The following is a 22,504-nucleotide window of genomic DNA, read 5'->3' on the forward strand; positions in this document are numbered from 1 at the left end:
TAAGATAGATAGTCATCTAAAGTCGTGGGTTTATAGAATGATGCATATGATTTGAATATGATGACGATCGAGTGACTGAGAAATCCGTGATGGAGACTGAGACTATGACTGACTGTCTGAATATTCAAATAATTGATTGATTGATTGAGAGACAAGTTATTCAAGCATGAATAGGACAGAAATATTTATGCTAAGGAAATAAAGATTTCAGTTTAGATCTCGAATTCCTCAAAGATGGATTTGTTTTTATTTATTCTCTAGCTCTAGATGATTGAGAGACTGTTTGACTGAGCCAGTGAGTGCTCTTGGACTAATCTAGTGCTAGTCTAAGTAAGCTATGTAGCGGCTTATATTTCCTACTCCAAAAAAAAGCTCTTTCGTAATAAGTCCATATAAGATACAAATTTAATGATAATTGAAATGTATGAAATATATTTTGATACAGACAAATTCTTGTTAGATTTTTGCAAAGTAAAATTCTAAAAAATAAGAGTTTGAAGCTTAAGAAGTCCCTTGCTTCACTTGCACTTAAATTGAAGTTTAATACACCCTAGTGTAGCACACAGTCTAGCAATGGGTGCTTAGCGCATAAAAACTTTAAAAAGCTGATTCAAGTATACAAGTTTATTATTGTCTTTGTTTTTGTGGCTTATCTGTTTGGTTTAAAAAATTTTTTTTTTATTTTGTTGGTGTGTCTGTTTCAGGGGTCAACTGACAATGTCTTAAATAACTTTGAGTTTCGCCTTCTGTTCTGCCTAGATCAGCACAGCGGCAAAAGAAAGTCGAAGTCGTCGTAAGAAGAAAGCGCAGCAGTTTCCAGTGAAATGTCAACCGTTTTTCTCACTTTTCTTCTCATTTCATTTCATTTAATTTACTGCTTTTCATTTCTTTTCATTTTTTTTGCAAGCTGCGCACAAGTCACGGCCGCGTCGAAAGTATTGTTTATTTACCTAGCTGAACGCCGCCAGCCCCCGCGCACTCGCAGTGCAGTTGACATTGTTGGGCGACATTGAAAATGCCCGAAAGCCAATCAAAAGCGGAGCAGCGATACTGGCAGCAGCAGCAGCAGCAGCAGCGGTTGTAGCGGCAGCGACGGCAAAGCTCAGCTCAGCTCAGGTCAGCTGAGTTGAGCTCAGCTCCGAAATGCAGCGGCACCAAGTGCAGCGCGCGTCGCTTTAGCTTAGTTTAGTTTAGTTTAGAACGAAGCAGTCGCAGCAAAGGGCGCGAGAGTTCGTTCGGTTCGTTCGTTCGATTCGGTTCGGTTCCAGTGAGCAGTGCCAGTGTGTGTGCGCGCGCGCCTTTCACGAAATACCCTAAAAAACAACACAGAAATAAAAAAGAATCATACAGTTAATACTTTGAAATCGAACGCGCACAGCGCGCAATGCAGGCTGCAGTTCAATCATTTTGCCTCTGAGATGGATCCAAAAAGTAATTAGCCCTTGTGTGATACCCTAACTGAGAGGCAGGCCAAAGCTTGCAGCTGCAACTGTTTGTTTTTGCAGTGTCGCGGCAGACAGTGTGTGTGTTATTTCTGGTTAATACTCCGTTTTGTGTGTGTGTGTGTGTGTGTTTTTTTTTATTTCTGCTGACACTCCCCCGTAAATTGTGATTTGTTTTGTCTGGCCGCACGACCAAGCGCTTGGGGCACGAGGCTGTTGCTGCCACTGCCACTGTCTGCAGCACGGAGCTCGTTCTGGACATGCGCCTGTCGTCAGCTTTTGCTGCTGTTGTTGTTTTTGCTGCTGCTGCACAGAGTGATTTTAATTGCAAAATATTGAATTACGATAAATAAGGCATGCAGCCAGCTTAGAGAAGTGTGCAAAAAATTGTTGACGTACTTTAAAGTGGGGCATAAACAGTTCAGCTGTCACAAACTATCGAACTATCGGCAAGGACATTCGAATTTAGTGCGTGACCTTGAATAAATGTGACTGTGTCGAGCCAGCATATTTGCGGGCAACTTTTGAGTTTCGGGTTTCAAGCAATAACTCAATAAAATTATTGAATTAAATTTTATAGTCAAACATATTTAAGCTTTACAAGAAATTCATTACAATTTTTTATGTTGAACATAAAAAACACACAAAACCAGTTAAACAGAGTCAAAAATGAAATAATCATAAACTTTACGAGTGCATAAACTTTACGAGATTTGTGTAAATTGCAAATGAGAATAATAATAAAATAAAAATAACAAAAATGGCGGCCAAGTGTGTAGAAGAAGACATTTTAGCACATACGCATGCCAATACATATGCACGTGGAACTGACATTGAATTTTGTCAAACGCACGAGGCCGGAAGAGTTGCCACACGCCCCCAAAAATGTGTATATACATACAGACACACAAACACAAACGTACATCAATCATCAACTGAGACTCTTTGGCCGAAAGGGCTGAAAGAGAAAGCTAAACACTCCAATGCACGAAATGCTTTGCTAATGGAGTATAAAATACACGCACACACACACGCATGCATACATCCACACAGAGAAGCCGCGGCAACAAAATGAAACTCAAATAACAATTATTAAGGCGTTGCCAGACGTGCACACAACAATTATGCGCCTGTGTGTGGGCGGAGCGGTGGCAACGACAACGGACGCGATACAAATACACAAGCTAGCCCGCGAGATACAATACACACGCACAAGCACACTCGTACACACACACAGCATTTCCAGTTCCAGTTTGTCGTTCCAGGTCTCGCGCATTGTTTGTGTGCGTTGTTTGTATGCTCGTGGGGCATTAAACACGCCGAGACAGCCAATGAGATGTTGTTGCCAGTTTGCTCGTATTTGTGTAATGCTTTGTACTCGCCCGCTCTCGCTCGCACTCACTGCGGCGTTCGCAGCTGTTGTTGTTACTCTGCCTGCACAGAGGGTGGCATGTGTTTGTGTGTGTGTTTACGTTTGCGTTTGTATTTGAAAACCAGTTTTTTTCCTGTTACAGCAGCAGCAGCAGCAGCGACTGCGGCAGCGGCGCAGCCGTATTGCAATGGTCGGTGAATGAACCGTACGGCGGCCCTAATATCTTTCTAATGTTACCTGGCTGAGAAACCATTTTCTTTTTTTACTCGTCTTTCCCTTGTTATCTTTTGTTGTTGTATAGCTTATGATGTTTGTTGCTGTTGTTGTTGCTGTTCTCTGCTGCTGCTGCTGCTTCCTGTGCTCGTTGCTGTGTTGTTTTTTTTTTTGTACTGCTAGAATTTATGCTTTTAACTTTTGTCTCCCACATTTTGGATGTATCAACTGAGATTCGTCTGGGGCATTGAATGTGTATGTGTGGGTGTGTGTGAGTTACACGTTAGTGTGCGTGTTTGACTTCTTGTGACAAAATCCGCTTAATGCTGTAATTTTCCTGTTCGCTCTGGATATACGTATATTTATATGGCTTTCTAAACTATGACCTCAAGTTAAAGTTCATAACTTTTTTTGGCATTCGTTTTATTTATAGATTTTTAGATTACTTTTCATTATTGTTTATTAATTGACTGAATATAACTTTTGGCTGGCTTATAAAAGAGGTATGAAATCTGTGATCAAAGTAAATTTAAGTACTAATTGATCATATTTCATCTCATTTCTTTTATTTTTAAAAGTAGTAAAAATATATTAAGAAGATTATTAAGATGCTAATTCGACTTTTATTAAGGTTAATGTAAAAATTAGTTAAAATTCGTAAGTTTCAATATTACTGAATTTGAATTTTTCTTTAAGATATGCGCATTTGCTTTAATTGTATAGAATAAGCAGATAAAGTTATCGAAGTGTCCAAAGGTTCTATATATAATTCACACAGGACCAAAACCCGCGGCTATTGGAGATATTTTTTGCAATTTCGAAAGTCTATATTTTCTATCTGATTCCTTAATACATTTGACCATAGCTTCCATAAAAATTAGCCCTTTCACACCGCTTTTTGGACAAATGTCCCGCTGTGCGATTATGCATTTTTTCCGTCTGCTCCGCCTCGTAACGTACGTAACGTGTATAAATTAGACTTGATAGTTGACTGTAGATCTGTAGACTGTAACATGATAGAGAACTCGTAGATAAATGTTATTTGAAATAATTGATAATATTTGTTTCATCACTAAACACTCTGTTAACTCTAAATAAAACTTAAGTGATTTGAGTAAATTTCGAACGTTTTAGTTAATCCAATAGATATATGGAAACTTCTAGAGAATACACAAATATTGAATATCTCGTTAAACTATAGTGATCCAGATCAAACATACTAGATGGGCTGGGCCGGCTGGAGACTTCTTGACTTCTTGATTTAAAGTCCGCCCAAACTTTGCAGTTAATTCTAGTGAGACTTATATAGAGAGATGTCTGTAATAATTTTCTTGTTTTAAAATCCTTAAAACAGTTAATACTTAATGATAACTCTAACAATCAATAATTTTCTTAGCTACAAGTATACAAAAATCTGCTCTTTAATTATGCGTCATATTTTTTTGCGCTTTGCGAGGGTTTTATGCTTAAGACTCGCTTTATAGACAAGCAAGGCCTTCAATAATCTCTTGCTTAAACCGAAAATATATTCAAATTGTCAACACCATTTTGGGAAGAGCAACTTATTGCCCAGCATTAAGTGATCTTATATTGGGGGAACCAGCAATCCTCCATCATTACTAAAATGATCTCTTAGCACCGCAGTTGCGGTGTCTTCTATATTTAGTTTTAGATCCGCCCCACAATATGTCAGCCTTGTCGTAAATTTCAAGGTAAACATGCAACGATATAGTTATAAAAGTAGGGATTGTCGTATCGAAATGGAGCTATTTAAAATGGCGTCTGCTCTTGCTTCTATTTTTACTGAAATAGTTTTCGCTTACATAAAATGAAATTGTAGCAACAAATGGAATTTAAGTGTATTGCATGAGTGTGTGTGCATGCGTATTTGTGTGTGTGTGTGTGTGTGAGGGCATGTGCAAGGTATACGTATATACGTATATGTATATAGTATATGGTGTAGGTATCTAATGAAACGTGATTTTCCCCTAAACGTGACTTTGTATTGATTTTTTTCAACCATATTTTTGTTTCATTCTACGACTGAGTTCAAGTTGCTATTGTTCTTGTTGTTGTTTTAGTTGTTGTAGCTGTTATTGTTGTAGTAGTTGTTGTTGTTATTGTTGTTGCTTTTGGTTTTGCTGTTCTGTTGCACATTCACTGCTGCAGCGGCTGTTGCAGTTGCAGTTGCTCATATCATAAAATGTAAGACGCAATTAATGCCAGCAATTTAAAAATCTTTTACGATGTGAAATTTGCTTGGAATTAAAAGGAAATGATATAATAATAAAATGAAATTAATTGATTATTTATATATTTTTTATATTTGTACAATATTGTGTAGTTTATAGAGAAATTTAGTATATATTTTACTATATTCATTGTTGAGGCATCTATTGACATGTCTTATATACATATACATATATCTTGTAGCTTTTATATATATTTTATGATTTAGTACAAAGTTTATTTTCAATTATTAAATAAAATAAAAATATATGGGCATTGTATTGTAAAAACATTGTGATATATAATAATATTTATAATTTTTATATTTATATATAATTTATTGGTTTGTTTATCGTAGAGACTTTTATGCTCACATAGCTAGATATAAGTATGTAGAAATACCTTTGATTATACATACATATGCATATATTTGATCAGATCTTGGCATTTTCACACAAATGAATATTGTGCCTGATGAGTTTAATTATATTTCATTATAATTTATTTTGACAATTTCCTTTTTTTTTATTTTAATATTTACATATATTATTATATTCAAGCAAGACATATTACTCTTCATATTTTTAATACTTTACTCAAAATGCTCAAATTCAGTAATAGTATTTGTCCCCGAATAAACTCAAACTCAAATTGTCTGCTTAACAGATTTTCGGGTCTTAAGTTTCATTTTAATATCCAGAGCTTTGCTCTGCGTTCTACATACATACATATACGTATATAGACATATGTATGTGATAATATTTACCAACTCAATGTGTAGCATGTTTACACTTTGATGCTGTTGCTGGTCTCCATGTTTACCTATTTACCTGTTTTCCACTCTTGAATTTCTCGTATTTGTACAGTGTTCGCCATCAGTGCGGTAGTCGAGTCACACCAAACACGCTTGATTGTATTATTATTATTATTCGATACCCTGTACTATCTGAAGGTGCTTAGAAAGAGGGACTGATGAAGTGATTGTAGAGCGCTGAACTGGATGGTAAATATTTTCAGTATTGCTATATCTCTGCTATACTCAGCTCCTATAGGTTGGCCTGTTTGAATTTTTTCATAAATACCTGAGACTCAGGACCTACAGGAGCTGAGTATTTGTAATTTTCGTATACATCTTCTGTAATTATGAAATATAGTTGAGATCGATAATTTGTACCCTGCTAACTCAAAAATCGCGGTACATAAAAAAAACTCTTTCCCTTTGAAAAAATTCTTTCTTAATAATTCGCGATGTTTTGAATTTCTGTGTAAATAAACAAAAAAATAAAGATCCTCTTACCATTTTGAATTATCGGGACTCGACTGCATGTAAATGATATATATTTTGTATACATCTGCAATTGGGAAACATTTATCGATATAGATTTGAAAGCATTTTAAAGACACTCTATTCTATGGTAACCTATTTTCCAATTGCTGTTTATTGACTTATTTCAATATATTACAATATTATTAAAGACCTAGATATAAATTTTGAGACAGGCATAAAAAATTAACTTTTTTTTATCGAACTTACATTTTTGTTTGTTTTTTAATTGTAAAAATATATTTCATTCATTAGTTAGAGGCCAAATATCATGAAATAGCTATAGATTAGTATATTCGATTGGTTTATGGACAAAGAAGAAGAAGCACAGTTAACTCGCCCTTCTATTGTGACTGCTTTCAATTGCAATCAAGAGTTAACTAGAATCTCATTTAACCCAGTTCCATTGCAGTTACAGCTCATCTGTTAGTCGTGCACAGCCGACTTGCAATACTTTTGTCATAATTGTTGTTATTTTTGTTATTTGTGTTGCTGCTGCTGTTTTAGAGCAAATTCAAAATCAAATTCAAATTTATAGGGAACATCACGTACTGACAACAAAAACAACAAACGAACAATGCGTCTGCCGCGCTGTAAGTGATAATGGAGGTGTTTGGTTATTTACGCGTAGGTGAGGCCGGACATAGCATACAGTGCGAAAGAGACAGAGATAGATGGAGCGAGGGAGGGAGAGAGAGAGCAGGAGAGTGGTAACAGACATAGCGAGGGGTCAGAGGGGCATCAGAATGCATAACAACAGCAGCGGCCTTTGGCTGTATGCACAGAGCAATGCTATAAAATTATGGTTATCGATTTGACCCTTGGTGGGGACGGACGGAAGCCCCATTTTGCGCCCAGCGCTTGACTTGTTTGATTTGCCGGGCTCGTATGGCAGGGGACTGACGGACGGACAACTAAGACTGGTTGCTACCCAATGGCCATTTGGTTTGCAAGTTTGTATTGTTGATCGATTTTACGTGATATTTTCGAGATTTTCCGTATTTATAGCTGGGCTGCCGAACTGCCCGACTGTTCGACTGCTGGACTGCTGGGCTGCTGCTGCCGTATTTGTTGCCCATTGGCATTGTTGTTATTGTTGCTGCTGTTGCTTTTTATTTCATTTGAAAGTTTACTTTCGCATTTGGAACGCCTCAGTGCGCTGCATGTTTGCTGAACAAATACAAATACAAATACGAATACAAATACAAATAATATACAAATACATGCGTAATTATTTTCAATTTTTTTCCCTTTTTGCAAATTTTAAAAATATTGTAATGCATAAAATGTTGTTGCTGTTGCCTGATTACACTGGGCAACAGGTTTTATTTTTAAAATCAATGAATGGGTAAATGCAAATAACTTGGAATACTATTTTGTCTGTGCTTCAAGACTTGAGAGATATTGAATGAATTGAGACATGCACTTTTCAGTAAAAATATAATAATAAATAATTAAATGTACATGTATGTAATTTGTATAAGTATTTAAGATGCATGTCAAATATAATTGTTAATTTTATAGCGCTCTCCACATTAGAGGCGCTGCAGATGGAGCAAAGCTTTCTGTTCTATAGCTAAATCAATGCTCATTATATATTCTTGACCTCCTTCGCAAATCAAATTAAATCTAATTTTAATAAACACTCTTTAAAGACAGAGCACACTCCACCTTCCTTCCATACTCAAATATCTCTCTATCTGAAAATGTAATATCCCTCCTAAAATATGCGTTCTAAATTTTGTAAAAGCCTTTATTTAATACTGTTGACTCTCAGTCTTTCCCACTCACTTTCTCTCTCGCGCTGTCTCTATTTCTCTCTTACACCCAGTACACTCACACTTACAATCACGCTTTCACTCACTCTGTCTCTGTCTCTCTCTCTATCTCTTTCTAGCTCTCTCTCTCTCTCTCTCTCTCTCTCTCATTTATTCTATATCTCTCCCTCTCTCTTATTTTTTAATTCCTATTTCAGATTCCCCATTCAGTTACATCAAGTTAAAAGTCCAACCAAATTTTGTCGCCCAGTGTTATCGCTACGTTTCAATATGCAGCTCACATAATACCTAGTTGCTATCTCTCTCGCTCTATTTGCTATTGCATTTGCCGTGCTGGAGCTCAACAATAAAATCTGTTATTTATGTTCTTAGAGACTCGTTTGCTGCCACATGATATTTGTGCTGTTTGTTAATGTTCAATGCATTTAAGCTTCATTCTATGTTCAGCTATTCCCATTGCCAAATGCCGCATTTAGCCAGCTTTGCTAGAATTTGCCAATATGTTTCTAGGCGCATTATTTACTTGCATTAGTTCGCCTGCATTGATGACAAAATAGAACTTTGATTTTCTGGTCTGAAATTTTTTAAAGCTTTTTCAATTACTTTTAGCATTTTTAATTGAATTTATATTAAGTTGACAGAGTTTTCTTATGTATTATTTAATTACGGCATTTGAAGTTGCTTAGCCTAGAGTGAATAAAATAAAATGATTTAGCCGTTAAATAGGAAAAATCACTTTAAATTCTAAGCAGAAAATTCCTGAAAAGCAGACAAAAGTTTTATAAGTCTTATTGGCACAGAAAATACCAGGAAAACCCTTTTAAAGCCCTGCAAGGATACATAAACAAACTCTTTATATATACGAACGCCTTATAGATCAAATATATATACAATACATATATATTCAAGGCTTATATATATGACAAAATTATGCGCATCAATACGCCATTCTTAAAACCAAATTTCAGAGTGATGGTGGGGGAGGGGTAAAGGGGGCTAACTGTAATGCCCTAAACCCAAACTACAACAAAAACTCGTTGCAATTAGCGGATTTGAATTTGGGATTTGGGCAAACTTAAACCAAATGCAAACGCCTCGATGTTATTGTTGTTGTTGCTGTTGTTATTGTTATGGCCGTCGTTTCTTGTTATTGCTGGCAATTAAAACGTACACACCCCGGCCGGCACGCCCACTGTGGCGCCCCCGCGCGACCCGCCATAAACCGCTGTTTGATAATGTTAAAGTGGCGGGCAAACAAATCAAAAAGCATATTGAAATTGGGTTAATGTGCAGTCGTCCTGGCTGCTAGCTGCTGCTCCTGCTGCTCCTGTTCCTGCTGCTGCTGCTGCTGCTGGCTGGCTAAGGACAATGCGTTCGCTGTTTACTTTACGGGTTATAATCCGAAAATTAAGCGCGGCCCGAGCATTAAAATTTTTGCGCAGCTCACACGCGCCCAAAAACCCCTCCACTCCCTCCCCCTCCCGCCGCCCACCTCATCCCGCACACTCTGATGGGATGCTGGCTGTTGTTTCAAGATAAAACTTCATGTGCGTTGGAAAAAACAACAGAAAAACGCAAGTGTGTGGGTGAGTTGCGGGGGGGAAGGGTGTTTTGGGTTGCTTGTTGGTTTGGGGTTGATTCAGTTTGGCATTGGCAAACACTGGCAGCAGGCACTGTATATATGTCTTATCCGTTATCCTTTATGGCAATGTCATATGTTACGCACATTTAAAACGTATGTTGAATTTTCCATCACCTGATAGCGCAGGATATGCAGGACCTGCTGCTGATGTTGGTGGTGCTGCTGCTGCTGCTGCTGCTGCTGCTGTGTGGGAATCTGTGCATATACTCTACCTGAAAAGTCGTATCAGTCGCTGAGTTTCTCACACTTAATGGGCAATGCCCTTTGCATGTGCTGCGCGTTTTTTCCCGCTTTATCAATTGGTCCATTGGAAATACCCGTCCGACGTGAGCGTGGGAATTGCTTAGACTTCATACAGATTTTTAGCAAATATCTCTCTCTCTATATATGTGTATATACATATATGGTGAGTGTAGTGTTAGGTTCGTCGTGGCACATTACCTGTCGCATGCCGCATGCAGTGCGCAGCCGCAACACCCACATTAGAAGCGGCACGGCGCAGCAGCATTCCAAATGTGCCGTTAATTGCTTTATGGCTGCTTTTACTACACACGCACATACATAGCATATACACAATCTATATATATTTAGTCTATGTATTTTAAGACTTTTTGGCAGCGTGGGAATCGTTGTCAATCAGTTTTTGCATTGCTTTTACCTACGTTACTCTCTCTCTCTCTCTCTCACTCACTCTCTCTTGCTTGCTCTAACTCTTTCCCTATTTGCCATTTCAAGTTCAGTGCGCACATTTGTGTTCGGATTTATTTTTAAAACATTTCTATTTATTTTGTCTTCAGGCATTTGCCTTTAACCAGATTAAGGTCAAGCTATGGCTAAGCAGCAGCTCCGCAAGTTCGCATCTCTGTTTGTTATTTCAATGCTCTTTCCTGGTAAGGAGTGCCATAGCTTTGTAGTCAAGTGTGACTAGCTATGCCGTAGAGGCCACAATGTTTTTCAGAGAGTTTCTAATTGCCGTAGAAAGTACTGGAAAAAATTTGAATTGAATCAAGTGTGTGAAGAATTTAATAAATTTGAGATAAACTTGCACAGCTATTTTAAAGCATACAAAATATATAAGTTACAAAAAAAAAAATTAAGAAAAATATATATTATAATAATTTAAAAAATAATTTTGTATAAATAAAAAACTAAAAATAAAATTAAAATAAAATGATAAAATTTTTATTATTTAAATAAGTAAATTTTGGTTGAAAAATATATATGTATGTAGTTTTTTATGTTTCAAGTAAAAATATATAACTTGAAAGAAAAGACTGTTAAAAAAAATATTGAAAGTATAGAAAATAAATCGAGTTAAATTAAATAAAACATTTGTGACTATAAAAATTACATTAAATAGAAAAATGTAATTTGTCATAATTTGTAAAAAAGTTGGATTTCTTGTGATCTACATTTTTATTTGCTTTTTACTTTTTTTTTACTTTTATTAAAAAAAAATTGTTTTTAATGTAATAAATATGTATGTTTTTATGTTGTTAGGTTCTGCGTCTTAAAAGCACATTTATACTCTCTTAGAATATGGCTAAAAAGTGGTTAAAGTTGTAATGCATTTTTAACAACTTTTCTTTTCAGTTTTCCGTTAAGTGGAAGCTATTAAAAATATCAAAACAAAATATTTCAGAGACTTGCGAGAATTTTAGTTTTTAATATAGTTAGATTTATAAATACTTTTATTTCTTCTAAATATTATTATTCATAATTACTTTGGTTTATATTTCTTATAGTTACATTTTATTAATTATTTATATCTTTATTGTTTCCCACAAGCTATTGAATAATCAATAAGAGTATCGTTTGATAAGTGTCGCGGGTGAAGAAAACTTTTCGCCTCAATCTTCCAATCAATTCATATTATTGTACATATTTAATGTGCTCCAACTGGCGCAAATATAAAAATTTATGTATTCATGTTTATTAATTTTCAAAGCTATTTGATTCTGTGCTTTATGGGAATTTGTCTAATTTCGGCTCGTTTTTATGGCTATGGCAAAAATATGTGCATATATATTCTCGATGCCAGATATGGAGTCTATGAGCTGTGTGTACTTATATCTGTATATGTGTGCGTATCCTTTGCCATTGTGACCCACTTAGGGAACATAAACTATCATTAGCTAACTGCTAGCCGCGATACAATGGCAATTCAGATGAAACTTCCCTGTCGCGGCACTAGTAGAACAAGAAGAAGAAGAAGAAGAAGAAGCAGCAGGAACGGCAGCATACGCCGGATACGATACGGAACGACCTCGGCGGCACTTCAGACGCGCATGTTGTCACATTTGAGTTGCGGATTAGCGGCGAGCAGCTCTTTTAGGATTATGATCATTTAGCAAATCTGTTGCTCCCGTAGCACTGTATATACTTACATACATACCTCGCGTGAGCGTGGCGGGTGCACAGACTCCGGAACAGCATCCGAGCTCACACCCAGCAGCTGAGCGACTTTTGACAAATGTGCCATTTACTTAGAGTTCCCTTTTTTTTTGTTTTTTGTTTTGCTCTCCTCACATTAAGGTTAGCCTGGCATAAATTGATTTGCCATAAGCCAAAATTGTTTATCATGCCAGACTTTCAGCAGACATGCAAAGACACAGATATACATATACGTATATATATTTGTTTGATTCAGGTTAGGGCTTTGTGACTCTTGCGGCTACGTGACCTATGTCAATAAACTTGTAATTACGTGCGAATTCTTGCAATTCCTGCTGCTAAATAGCCAAAATATACACATGTATATATGTATAAGTATCTGTATATATATATGTGTGTGTGTGTGGGTGTAGAGCAGCAGGAGCTATGCGCTGCATATTTGCCAAAAACTGCGCCAAAATCACGTTCCAAACTATTTTATCAATGGCAAAGAAGGCAGCGTACAAAATTTTGGCCAACAAAAAAAGAATGGAAAAACTCTTCACTCACACACACACACACACACAGAGAGAGAGAGAGAGAGAGAGCTGTCTAAGGGCTCTGTTGGTATTGGCAAAAATAGGTTTTTGTACATTATGTATAAAAGTCAAAAATGCTGTCAACCTGTTGCACACACACACACACAGACACACACACTTGGACAATACTTCCATTACTTCCGTTTGCCATTGAGGATCAATGGAAAATCGGTAACATGGCCAAAAAGTCAATTGGCTTGTTACCTGTTTCTCTTGCTGACCAATGGCTGCTACAGTTTAGAGCCCTTGCAGCTCAGGTAGACAGCTTCCAGGTTAAAACTGACTGCACAGGACGAAGTGCGATCAGTTGCAAACAGGTGATCGTCGTGCTATGAGCAAGTGCTCGCAACAACGAATTCAGTTACACTAAGGATATTCCCGTATTTTGTGTGCTCGCAAAAAGAAAAACAAGTAAAATTTGTAACACATAATGACGAACCATCGTCGTGTGCGCAAGGACTGCTATGAGAGCAGATTACATGGTTTGTGCGACTGAGAATATGAGAATGAGGGAATATTGAGAGATCATTTAGGGTAAAAAATTGACAGTGAATAAATTAAATCAAATGAAATTAGCCTTGACAGATATCGTATAATAGATATATTAAGTTAAAATTAGAGTTAAAAAAAAAAAAATATATATATATATATATATATATATACATGTATATAAATAGGAATGGAATAGGAATAAGATAGGAAAGTTATGAATGAAGAAGTTAAATTGTGAATATATCAAGCTGATTTCTTATTGGTTTTTGAGTTTAATGATGCTCAAATGGTCATATATATTTCCACTTATAGTTGAATTCGGTTCGGGATTATATGCATAATAAATGTGTTGTCAATGTATAATATTGATACACTACATAATATTAATAATAATTGATAATCCCAAAGAAAGATTTCTTCGATAGCTAAAATAAATGTAATATTATAAATAATATTTAATGTAGCTTGAGTTTCAGGAGTCATTAATTTCGGATCTGGTAAAGATATCATTTTTCGTCAGTATTGTTTAAAGTACGGTCTTAAAGTTCTCTATTGTATGAAAACTTTATTTGTAAAGGTTTTGTTATAGTAAAGAATGAGAGAAATCTGGTTAAATCTAGAGATTTGAAAATCCATGCATATACATACATATCTATATTATATGTGTCCCCGTCTCTCAAGTTATTTTTTTTTTATACCTACACCCATTGAGAGATTGATAAATAAAATAGACAATTTTAATTTATATAGTAAAGGGCTATGCAGTTAGTGTAATACTGATATTGATAGTATAGGGGTATACTACCTGTTTTACGTTGCTTTGAAGATTACTTGATAAATCTGCGCATAAGTTTCCCAAAATCTTTTATTATGTTTGAAATCGTTAACGAATAAGACTTCTATAAATTCTCTAAAAATATTTCAATGCAAATATAGTTTTCCTCTATATATTATTTGTCTATATTTTTAGTAAAAAGTAAAATAAAATAATAATAATAATAATAATAATAATAATAATAATAATTATAATAATAATAATAATAATAATAATAATAATAATGATAATAATAATAAACAATAACACAAGAAATGTTCTTTGTTAATCCAAAGACCTCATTATCTTCATTAGCAACTTTTACCTATTTATCATGATCCATAACTCCATATAATCGATAAACTTACTCATTTTCGGCAATTTTCCTTTTTGCAGATATAGCCAAAACGTGTGCCATGAAGGAGAAAAGCAAAAATGCTGCACGCACGCGTCGTGAAAAGGAGAATACGGAATTTTGTGAATTGGCCAAATTATTGCCGTTGCCGGCGGCGATAACGTCGCAGCTGGACAAGGCGTCCGTCATACGTCTGACCACATCCTATTTGAAAATGCGTCAAGTTTTTCCCGATGGTAAGTGGGCCAACAAGTTGGCCAAGTCGCAGTGTGCCACAGTGCGCACCACCAAATGCCAATTGGTTCAGTTGAATTCATTTGGCTTTTCATCTTGCGCCTTCGCTGTGTGTGAATTACGTCAAATGAGGCATAAGGAATCCTGGTGACAGCCACGCGGCCGACACGCTCATTAAGCTGGCACACACACACACACACAGACACACACAGAGTTAGACAGGACACGGCAGGATACGGCCTTTGTTAATTTAACAACGACGACAAATTTTCAAGTTTAAAAGGCGTTGTTTGCTTAAAGCATATGCTTAAAGGAAAAACCACTCGAACAATGCGCAGACAATAAACAAGCAGGTGGGGGGCGGTGAGTGGGTTGAGGGTGCGGTTGAGGGGGGGGCCGAAGTCGGAAAAACACAATGGCGGCCTGTTGTTTCCACTCAAAGAGCAGCGAGCAACACGAGAGAGCGACGAGACGAGACGAGATGAGACGAGATGAGACGTTCACTGGAAGTGGATGCTCGGTGGTTGGCGCTGGGTGGCACAGCTATCAGTGTGTGTGTGTGTGTGTGGGTGGGTGTGTATGTGTGTGTGTGTGTGAGATTTTGTGCTGACTACGAGGGTTGCACAACAGGCTCAAGTTAAGGGCGTTTGTTGTTGTTGTTGTTGTTGCTGCTGTTGTTCCATTGTGCGCAGCGTTTTGTGCTTTTCTGGTATTTTTTTTCATGCACTGCTTTATTGAAATAATTATTTTAATAATAGGCAACAAACAACGCGCAAGGAAGTGCGCGCACAATGAGACCAGCACAACAACAACAGCAACAACAACAACAACTAAGCACAAGGAGTAGATGACATGAGAATGCAATGCGTATCGTGTATCGCCCGGGCCATATCCCATTCGGGGCGTCAGTTCGTGTGGGCTGTGAATGGGCCACCTACGGCGCTGATGACTTTAATTGGGAATAATATTTAGACGTCAACTGTGTGTGTGTGGGCAGGTTAGCAGCAAGCTGCCGGAGGGGGCAGGGGACAGTTCGTTGTCTCGGCGTGTGGCGGCTGCTGATTTAGTTGACAGCCTCTGCTCAAAAGAGGCCATGGGAAAGTTGGCACAGCCAGGCAACACGATTTCGGGCAGCCGGCAGTAAGTGAAGAATGAGCTGCCAAAAGTTTGGCATTGTGAGAATTTCATTAATATTCAGTTGGAACGGCGACATGGCAAATTTACAGCCTGGCTGTAAATCTAAATTATAACTGAATTTTTTATATATATATAATTTATAAGAGATTTTAATTTGTATAAACTGCTAATAGGGAATCGAGAAGCAGATTGTCTTATGCCATATGGCTAAAATCTGTCGGCGTATAAGACTTCTGTTTTATAAACACATACACCTAATGATCTTTGCTATATGTCCTATATAATCAAATTTACTACATATGTCTTATACTCTTCTTTCGTATATTCATTATCTTTAATAAAATACTATACTACATGTTCTATAGTAGGTCGTATATTATCTAGCTTATACAACATGTATGTCTTATATTATATGGCTTATACTTTTATAGTAGGTCTTATAATACATGCATTACACTACATATGTTATAGTCCTCTTATACTACTTGTCTTGTTTTACATGTCTTATATCAGAGTTCTTATACTACATGTCTTCTTCTACATGTCTTATATCAGAGTTCTTATACCACATGTCTTATCTCACAGTTCTTATAGTATAAGACCTGTGAACTTATATTTCAAATAAAAGATTAGATGTACTTTACTACATATGTACTATATACATATACGTCCGTGACCGTCTTTCCGTGTCTTATACTAGATTCTAATAGTATTATCCGAGACTATAAGTCTTACATTCTTACATTCACTTTCTTATACTGTTGTCTTATACAACCCGTACACACCATATGACTTATATTACCTGTCTTACTTTTCGGGTTTTCTACCACAAGCCTTATACTTCATCTTATGCTACATATTTTAACTAACTGTTTCATACTATGTTTCTTATATTACAATCGTCTGTTTATTTTTTGTTTGCAGGACTCGGTGAAGCCTGGGGCTCCTCGCCTGCGATGCAGCGTGGCGCAACCATCAAGGAGCTGGGCTCGCATCTGCTGCAGACGCTGGACGGCTTCATCTTCGTGGTGGCACCTGATGGCAAAATCATGTACATCTCGGAGACGGCCTCGGTGCATTTGGGTCTCAGTCAGGTGGGTGTTGGGCATCATTTTCCTGATTTATGCGCATAAATTTGAGCTGGCGAATGGCCCTTTCTGGGCCCGGGCTGGCAGCGCCACTTGCATTCGCCATTTGCAAGTCAAGTGGCAGGCATCAAATGGCCCGGAATTTGCATACGCTCGGCTCACTAATTGGCACTCAGCACTCAGGACTCAGGACTGAGCAAGCGAGCAACTGGCATTAATTTCATTCTGATTTCCTTTTCCATTAGGTCGAGCTGACGGGCAACTCCATATTTGAGTACATACATAGCTACGATCAGGATGAGATGAATGCCATATTGTCCTTGCACCCGCACATGCATCAGCATCCAGTGAGTAGACTCTCTTGCCCTCTCTCTCTCTCTCTCTCTCGTCCTCTCTCAATAGCTGCTCTCTCTCTATCGCTGTCTCTATTTGCCTACGTCTGTCTCTGTTACGGTTGACTCATGCCACAGGCTGCCTTTCTCAACTCCCTACAGCTCGCTCAGACGCACACGCCCATTGGCAGCCCGAACGGCGTGCAGCATCCGTCGGCCTATGGCCACGATCGTGGCTCGCACACGATCGAGATCGAGAAGACGTTCTTCCTGCGCATGAAATGTGTTTTGGCCAAGCGTAACGCGGGCCTCACAACCTCCGGCTTTAAGGTGAGCTAAACTTGGTTTACACCTCTTTAAATCTTTGCTAATTGTGGGGTATATTGGCTTCGGCAGGTGATACATTGTTCCGGCTACCTGAAGGCGCGCATTTACCCGGACTGCGGCGATGGCCAGGGCAGTCTGATACAGAATCTCGGCCTGGTTGCCGTCGGTCACTCGCTGCCTTCATCCGCCATCACGGAGATCAAACTGCATCAGAATATGTTCATGTTCCGGGCCAAGCTTGATATGAAGCTCATCTTTTTCGATGCACGGTAAGTAAACTACCAAAATATATCTCGGAAATATCAAATGTGGCATGTAAAAATGTTAGAATGTAGGAATGTAGGAATATGAAGATTGACTTGAGCTCTAAATTAGGGTGTTCATAGCAGCAGCAGAACCTCTTTATTAGGTAATCGTCATATAATACGTAGGAGGGTTCCAGCTCCTTATACTTTCTATCTTGTATACAAATTAAGATGACCGTGCTATCGAAATAATTTCTTCATAAGATAATTCAGCTATAATTAACTATTTATTTTATTTTAGAAATCAATAGGTAAATAATATTTAGGGTGACCATATTAAAACAATATCTTTTCAATGAGACAGTTCTATTATAAAGAGATTATAGATGTTATTGAAGTGGTTCAACAGTTAGTAATTAGGGTGACCATATTAACAGACCTACTGACTAATTGAGAGACCATCTCTTAAAACTGTATTAAATATTGTAATAGTACAGACTGAATAATTTAATATTTTAGAGAATCTTAATGATTAGGGTGACCTCAACAACGCAACAGATCGTATACTTAATTCAGATTAAGAACTAGCTTAGCAAATATTATAGTTAGATCATATGATGAGAAAATTTCATTGTCAGACAGATGAAACATTTCCTAAACACCAAACGAAACCCGATCGTAAAAAATGGAAAAGGGACTTTACCAAAGTAAAGCTTGCGCTCTCTTCGTTGCCAACGCCATAAAAAAGGCTCAATTTCGCTTAGAGCACTAGGAACACTAGACAAATATTTAAACGGGTCGCAACAGAAAAAAAGAAAGGAAACTGTTAAATATATGTGTGTATATAAAAAACAACACAACCCCCCAAAAAGATAACGGCAAAAAAAAGAAGAAAGAAATATAACAAAAAGAAATGACGAAACGCAAGACGAGAATCCCCGCTCTGACAGAAAAGGAAAACAAATCATTTCCCTCTTGAGCTTGATTTTGCTTTGTGTGCGCTGCTCCTCAGCAAATCGAGGGGGAGGTGACTGAATTGTGGGGCGGGGGCGGGGGCGGGGCAGCGTAAGCAGAAGGCGGTTGCCTTTAAGTGCCTTTGCCTTTGCCTCTGCCTTTGCCTTTGCCTATACGAGCAGAACCAGCAAAACCAGCTGCCCTCCAACCAGACCACTTTGTCTGACATTATTGTCACTCAATTACCCTCATGATGTTGCCATGAGGCGCGGCAGCAATGCTTTGTCTCTGTCACTCTCGACATCTCGCTGCCACGCTCTCTGTCTCTCTCTCTCTCGCTCACTCTCTTAGTTGCTCGCCCGGTAGCAGGATGTGGTGCAACCCCAAAGTGTGAAACAGCCCTTTTTTCGCTCTGTGTAAGCTAGCTGTTGTTTTTGCTGCATAATTGAATTGAAGTTGACAAAAGTAAACCGACCAACACACAGCAACAACAACAACGGCATTTGTTTAAATAAAAAAAATGTAAACGAGCAATAATGACGACATTTGAATGCCCTATACAGGCATATCGATTCGCATTTACATTCATTTGTGTGCGTGATAAATAGAAAGAAAATAAATTGGTTTATATGTATTTATACAGTATGTTGCAAAAATATATTTTTACGTTGATATTTATATTGATTAAACATGAAGAAAAGCTCGGTTTGATGTGTATATCTAAAAAATCCGTATAAAAATAAAATATTTTTAAGTTGTTGGTAAAACAATTTTAACTTATTTTAATTTTAACAAAAAATGATTTTTTTTTTTAATTTTTAAATTTTAATTTTTTAAATTAAATTAAATTAAGTACACAACATTTTTTCATTTATAAAAATTCTATTTATTTTTCATTTTTTGCAAATTAAATTAAATTTATTTTAGATTTGTTTAATAAATTTGAAAAATTCTTATTAATTGTTGTATTGTAGGACATGCGAAAATAGATACAAAATATTATATAGTATATGCTAATATATCAATCATCAATAGGAGAAATTTCGTAGCTTGCTTGTCAACATGCTCACACTTCCAGCAAGCGTATAAAAATACAACGAAATCGTTGAGTACATAACCTCAACGGTGCCTGTGTACATAACCTCAACTCTGGTTTATTTTCTCAATTGTTTTTATTGTTTATTTACTTGCAGCGTATCGCAGCTAACCGGCTACGAGCCGCAGGACCTTATCGAGAAGACGCTCTATCAGTACATCCATGCCGCGGACATCATGGCCATGCGCTGCTCCCATCAAATCCGTAAGAAAACAATAACAGTAAAGCCTTGTGCACTAAGCTAACGGTACAACACCTCTCTCTCCCTCACCAATTCTTTAGTGCTGTACAAAGGACAAGTTACCACCAAATATTATCGCTTCCTGACCAAAGGCGGCGGCTGGGTGTGGGTGCAATCGTATGCCACACTGGTGCACAATTCGCGTTCCTCCCGCGAGGTCTTCATCGTGAGCGTCAACTACGTGCTCAGCGAGAGAGAGGTCAAAGACTTGGTGCTCAACGAGATCCAGACGGGCGTCATCAAGCGTGAGCCCATCTCGCCGGCTGCCCAGGCGGCGGCCGTGGCCGCTGCAGCAGCCAGCGTCTCGGCGGCGGCGGTCAACGTCTGTGTTGCAGCACAGCAGCAACAGCCGCTGCCGCTGGCGCAGCCACAGTCGCAGTCGCAGGCCCAGCAGCAACATCCGGCTTCGAGCACACCAACGTTGAGTGTGAGTCCCAAGCTGGATCCGTACTTTGAGCCGGAGCTGCCGCTGGCGGTGCTGCCGCAGCCGCCCAATGCCGTCACGCCCGTCAATGCCAACGCCAGCAACAGCAGCAACAACAACAACAACAACGCCAACAATAATAGCAACAGCAACAGCGTGTGGCATCAGCAACACGCCCAGCTGCACCAGCATTCAGGCAGCATGGATCACGACAGCCTTAGCTACACTCAGCTCTATCCGCCACTCAACGATCTGGTGGTTAGCTCCAGCAGTAGTGCGGGCGGCGGCACTGCGTCTAGCGCCGGCGGCAGCGGCTCCAGTGCATCGGCCTCGTCGTCCGGCGTCTACTCAACGGAAATGCAGTATCCGGACACGACAACGGGCAGCCTCTACTACAACAACAACAATCATTATTACTATGACTATGATGCGACCGTGGACGTGGCCACGTCCATGATGCGTCCCTTCTCGGCCAACTCGAACAGCTGCTCGAGCAGCTCGGAAAGCGATCGCCAGTTGTCCACGGGCAATGCGTCCATTGTGAACGGCACCTCACCCTCACAGACCACGTACAGCGATCTGAGTCACAATTTCGAGCTGAGCTACTTCTCTGACAACAGTTCGCAGCAGCAGCAACAGCAACAACATTTGATGGAGCAACAACATTTGCAGCAGCGATTGCATGTGCAACAGCAGCAACATCCGCAGCAGCAACTGACCCAACAGCAACTCACACAGCAGCAACACGCGCAGCAGCAATACCAGCCGCAGCAGCAACAATATGGCTTGCATCAACAACAGCAACAGCAGCAGCAACAGCAGAGAGTGGTTAGCGACTTTGCTGAAAGCTTTAAGAGCGTCAATGCTGCAGCAGCAACAATTGCTGCCACGCCCCATTACACGAGCGTGATCGTTGAGCCGCAGCACTATATACCGAACGATTTTGTGCATTAGCCTCAGCTGTCGTCGGTCGTTGTTGTCCGTTTTGGAAGAGTCAAATATTGTTGCAATGTTATCGATATATCGAACGCTTCGATATATCGTTTATTTTTAATGCATCTCTGCGTTTTAGTTCAGCTCTAAGCTTTTGCCATTCGTGGCTGAGCCACGCGGCAAAAGCCCTTTTCTCTCTATCTCTTTGGCATTATTTCAACTGCAAGCATCTATTTATTAAATATTATTAATCTTCGACACATTTGTTTGAAACTAAAAATAAAAAACCATTGTTAACAAATGCAAATACAAATTATATATAAACAAAAATTGTAATTATAAGCTCTTAGCTATAAGCTGTTCATACAAATTAACTTATGTACTTACCATATACATATATACATACAACAAATTACTATAATAACAAATATTTATATATGCGTATGTATATAAATATGCGTTAATCTGTAAATAAAGCAAGCAGCGTTCTTCATTTACATAAATATCTGTTATGATGATGATCTTCATAAGTCGCGTAAATAATTGTAAATGTAACAATAATTGTAAACGTAAAATTTTCTAATTTGAATAAACAAATTATTATGTGGGTGAACAATAAAACAAAATCAATTTATTTATCTAAATAAGATATAGGCAATTTTCACTGATAAAATATATGATTAAGTTTAATAAATATCATTTCAATTTATTTATATTTTATTTGCAGAAAGTTACTATAAGTACTTACAGCGGACAAGCTTTCAATTTCAAACATTTTAAAGAACTGTTAACTTCTATTTGTAGTCTGGCAGCCTAATGGTATAAAATGACATATAGATGGCGCCATGTCAGCACTTGAT

At 38.0% G+C, this 22,504-nt stretch overlaps 1 protein-coding gene across 5 annotated transcripts in view; it reads left to right on the plus strand.

The window, feature by feature from the left end:
• sim (bHLH transcription factor single-minded) overlaps positions 1-22,270 on the plus strand; it is a 28,777-nt gene extending 6,507 nt beyond the window's left edge. Inside the window, exons 1-9 of one of the 5 annotated variants that reach the window (XM_089469421.1) lie at positions 997-1,431; positions 6,123-6,259; positions 14,675-14,869; positions 16,929-17,098; positions 17,338-17,439; positions 17,563-17,754; positions 17,821-18,020; positions 20,144-20,250; positions 20,329-22,270. In XM_089469421.1, coding sequence (XP_089325547.1) covers positions 14,695-14,869; positions 16,929-17,098; positions 17,338-17,439; positions 17,563-17,754; positions 17,821-18,020; positions 20,144-20,250; positions 20,329-21,665 — 2,283 coding nt within the window. In that variant the 5' untranslated portion in view covers positions 997-1,431; positions 6,123-6,259; positions 14,675-14,694 and the 3' untranslated portion in view covers positions 21,666-22,270. Of the gene's footprint in view, positions 1-996; positions 1,432-6,122; positions 6,260-13,130; positions 13,455-14,674; positions 14,870-16,928; positions 17,099-17,337; positions 17,440-17,562; positions 17,755-17,820; positions 18,021-20,143; positions 20,251-20,328 lie in introns of those variants that run through there. The other 4 variants (XM_089469348.1, XM_089469295.1, XM_089469320.1 and 1 more) reach the window with 4 other exon arrangements.
• Positions 22,271-22,504: the final 234 nt, after the last annotated feature.

The sequence above is a fragment of the Drosophila arizonae genome, chromosome 2 (assembly GCF_054131065.1).
Source record: "Drosophila arizonae isolate 15081-1271.41 chromosome 2, UAZ_ARI_1.0, whole genome shotgun sequence".
Lineage (NCBI taxonomy): Eukaryota > Metazoa > Arthropoda > Insecta > Diptera > Drosophilidae > Drosophila > Drosophila arizonae.